The sequence below is a fragment of the Juglans microcarpa x Juglans regia genome, chromosome 6S, assembly GCF_004785595.1.
Source record: "Juglans microcarpa x Juglans regia isolate MS1-56 chromosome 6S, Jm3101_v1.0, whole genome shotgun sequence".
Taxonomy (NCBI): domain Eukaryota; kingdom Viridiplantae; phylum Streptophyta; class Magnoliopsida; order Fagales; family Juglandaceae; genus Juglans; species Juglans microcarpa x Juglans regia.
In genome coordinates this window covers 8,208,581-8,211,935 of record NC_054605.1, presented here as the reverse complement: position 1 = coordinate 8,211,935, position 3,355 = coordinate 8,208,581, and the positions used below count along the sequence as shown (strand labels likewise).

Here is a 3,355-nt window from a genome sequence, read left to right as displayed (position 1 = left end):
TCCTGAATCTGAAGTGGCTCATAGTAAAAAATGTGTGTGGGGTCGCGTACATACTTCCTCAACATAGACACATGAAACACGTTATGCACTCCCGAGAATGCCAGTGGTAATGCCACCATGTAAGCCACTGGTCCAATCTGATCAAGAATCTCAAATGGTCCAATATATCTTGGGCTCAACTTACCATTCTTTCTGAATCTCATTATTCCTTTCATCGGTGCGATCCTCAAAAATACTTTATCTCCGACCTCAAACTCTAACTGGCGGCGATGTTTATCTGCATAACTCATTTGTCGGCTCTAAGTTGCTTTCATTCTAGCACAAATGGTATCTATCTTCTCTGTGGTCTATTGAATAATCTCTAGTCCCAAAAGTTTCTTTTCACCTACTTCATCCCAATACAATGGAGATATACACCTTCTGCCATACAAAACCTCATAGGGTGCCAACCTAATGCTAGCTTGGAAACTATTATTATAAGCAAACTCGACCAATGGTAATGTTGAATCCAAGTTTCCTTAAAATCCATCACACATGCCCTCAACATGTCTTCTAAGATCTGAATAGTCCTTTCTGATTGCCCATCTGTTTGAGGGTGAAAAGCAGTATTGAAACTTAACTTAGTACCCATTGCCTCTTATAAGCTTCTCCAGAACTTGGAAGTGAAACGAGGTCTCTATCCGACACAATGGATACCGGTACTCCATGCAACCTCACTATCTCCCGCACATAAAGCTTAGCTAGTTTCTCCAGTTTATAAGAAACTTTAATGGGCACAAAACGAGCAGTCTTCGTTAAGCGATCCACGATCACCCATATGGCATCTTGTCCACTCAATGCCCTTGGTAGGCCTGTCACAAAGTCCATGGAGACATGCTCTCACTTCCACTCTGGAATATGGAGTGGCTGTAATAATCCTGCTGGTCTTTGATGCTTCGCCTTCACCTATTGACAAGTTAGGCACTGTTCCACAAATTTAGCAATTTCTCTTTTCATACCATTCCACCAAAAAGACTCTCTTAAGTCTCGATACATCTTGGTACTCCCTGGGTGAACTGTGTACAAAGAACGGTGTGCTTCTTCAAAAATTACCCTTTTTAGTTCATCATTAGCTGGTACGCATAATCTATCTCTAAACCTCAAAACTCCATCCTCGGAAATGCTAAAATCAAGTTTGTCCCTGTTCCCGACTTCTTCCACTAGCTTCACCAACCCTGAGTCCACTTTCTGAGCAGCTTTGATTTTATCTATCAAGGCTGGTTGAACTATCAAACTAGCCATGAAAGTATCTGTGTCACTAGTGATGACCTCAATACCGGCTTTTTCTAAGTCCATTAACAACTTATGTTGGGTGGTAAGGGCTGCGATTGCTGGTCCATTTGACTTCCTACTTAGGGCGTCGGCTACAACATTAGCTTTGCTTGGGTGATAAATAATGGTTCAATCATAATCCTTAATCAACTCAAGCCATCTCCTTTGCCTCATATTTAATTTCTTTTGGGTGTAGAAATATTTCAAACTCTTGTGATCCGTATAAATTTTGCACTTTTCCCCATACAGATAGTGTCTGCAAATCTTAAGTGCAAAAATGACTACCGCGAGTTCCAAATCATGTGTGGGATAATTCTGCTCATACACTTTCAGTTGGCATGAGGTGTAAGCTATAACCTTCCCATGTTGCATCAGTACGCACCCTAATCCAAGCCTTGATGCATCGCTATAGACTACAAATTCACCTTTAGCCGTGGGGACTGTTAACACTGGCTCTGTCACTAATCTCGGTTTCAACTCCTAGAAGCTTCCTTCACACATTGCTGTCCATTCAAACTTATTATTTTTCCTGGTGAGTGCAGTAAGAGGAACTGCTATCCTGGAGAAACCATCAATGAATCGACGGTAATAACCTGCCAATCCCAAGAAACTTGTAACCTCATGAACATTCTTCGGTGCTAACCAATTAACTACTGCTTCCACTTTTCTTGGGTCCACTGAAATGCCATCTTTCAAAACTACATGCCCCAGAAAGGTGATTGAATCAAGCCAAAATTCACACTTCTTCAATTTAGCAAACAACTTTTTATCTCTGAGTGTCCCAAGTACCAACTTCAAATGTTCTTCATGCTCAGTCTTGCTTTTGGAGTATATCAGTATATCATCAATAAAAACAACCACAAACTTATCCAAAAATTCATGGAACACCCTGTTTATCAAATCCATGAATACTGCCGGGACGTTAGTCAGGGCAAAAGGCATGACCAAAACTCATAATGGCAATATCGGGTCCTGAAAGCCGTCTTAGCCACGTCTTCTGCCCTGATCTTCAATTGATGGTAACCCGATCGAAGATCAATCTTTGAAAATATCTGAGCACCTTGAAGTTGATTAAACAAATCTTCTATACGGGGTAGTAGGTACTATTCTTTATGGTCACCCGATTAAGTACCCTGTAATCAATACACATTCTCATCGATCCATCCTTCTTCTTCACAAAGAGAACTGGAGCTCCCCAAGGTGATACACTGGGCCTAATGAAACCCTTTTCAATCAAATCTTGCAACTGCTCCTTGAGTTCCACTAATTTAGATGGTGCCATCCGATAAGGTGCTTTTGAAAGGGGTGCCGTGCCTGGGACTAGCTCAATAGCAAACTCTACCTCCCGCTAGGGCGGAAGTCCAGATAAATCTTCTGGGAAAACCTCTAGATATTCACTCACAACAGATATTTGTTCTAACTTCAACTCCTCTTTTGGTGCTTCTACCACACAGGCTAGGAATCCCTGACAACTATCACGTAACAATTTTCCAACTTGAATGGCAGATATGATGGGTGGAAGCAACCTCACTTTCGACCCTGTGAACCGAAATTCACTTTCTTTTGGGGGTCTAAAAACCACTTCCTTTTTAAAACAATCAATACTGGGTGGTAGGAAGCCGACCAATCCATACCCAAAATCACATCAAACCCAATCATGTGAAACACTATTAAATCTGCTAGCATTAGTCTTCCCTCTATAGATAAAGGGCATCCCGGTAGAATCTCATTACAGACTATCGAATTTCCTGTTGGGGTCGTGACCACTAACTTGTGCTTCAACTTTTCAGTTTTAAAGTGCAAAATCTAGAGTAAGCCTTGGAAACAAAAGAATGTGTCGCTTCCGAGTCAAATAACACAGTAGGGTTATTAGAAAACAAAGAAAGAGTACCTGTGGTCACATTCAACCTTATCCATGAACTAAAATATTCAAAGTCTTAACCAAAACCAACAAATAGAATAATAAAATAAAATAAAATCCTTAAAGCAAAACAAAGGAGTCATACCAGTGATCACATCATTCCTATCCTCAACCTCTCTAGGT

The 3,355-nt window shown here is 40.9% G+C and overlaps 1 protein-coding gene across 1 annotated transcript; it reads right to left on the bottom strand.

Moving 5' to 3' along the window:
* Positions 1–518: 518 nt before the first annotated feature.
* Positions 519–1,335, bottom strand: LOC121236586. Its single transcript, XM_041133033.1, has 3 exons — positions 999–1,335; positions 713–851; positions 519–585 (listed from the first exon to the last, which is right to left on the bottom strand). Exons 1-3 carry the CDS (start codon positions 1,333–1,335, stop codon positions 519–521), a joined length of 543 nt encoding a protein of 180 aa, XP_040988967.1.
* Between the last annotated feature and the right edge of the window lie 2,020 nt (positions 1,336–3,355).

Coding starts and splice junctions, on each gene's coding strand:
- LOC121236586 (XM_041133033.1), bottom strand. CDS start 1,335: ATGGACTTAGAAAAAGCCGGTATTGAGGTCATCACTAGTGACACAGAT. Junction 852..998: donor AGAGTCTTTTTGGTGGAATG/GTATGAAAAGAG, acceptor ACTTTGTGACAG/GCCTACCAAGGGCATTGAGT. Junction 586..712: donor TATGTGCGGGAGATAGTGAG/GTTGCATGGAGT, acceptor ACCCTCAAACAG/ATGGGCAATCAGAAAGGACT.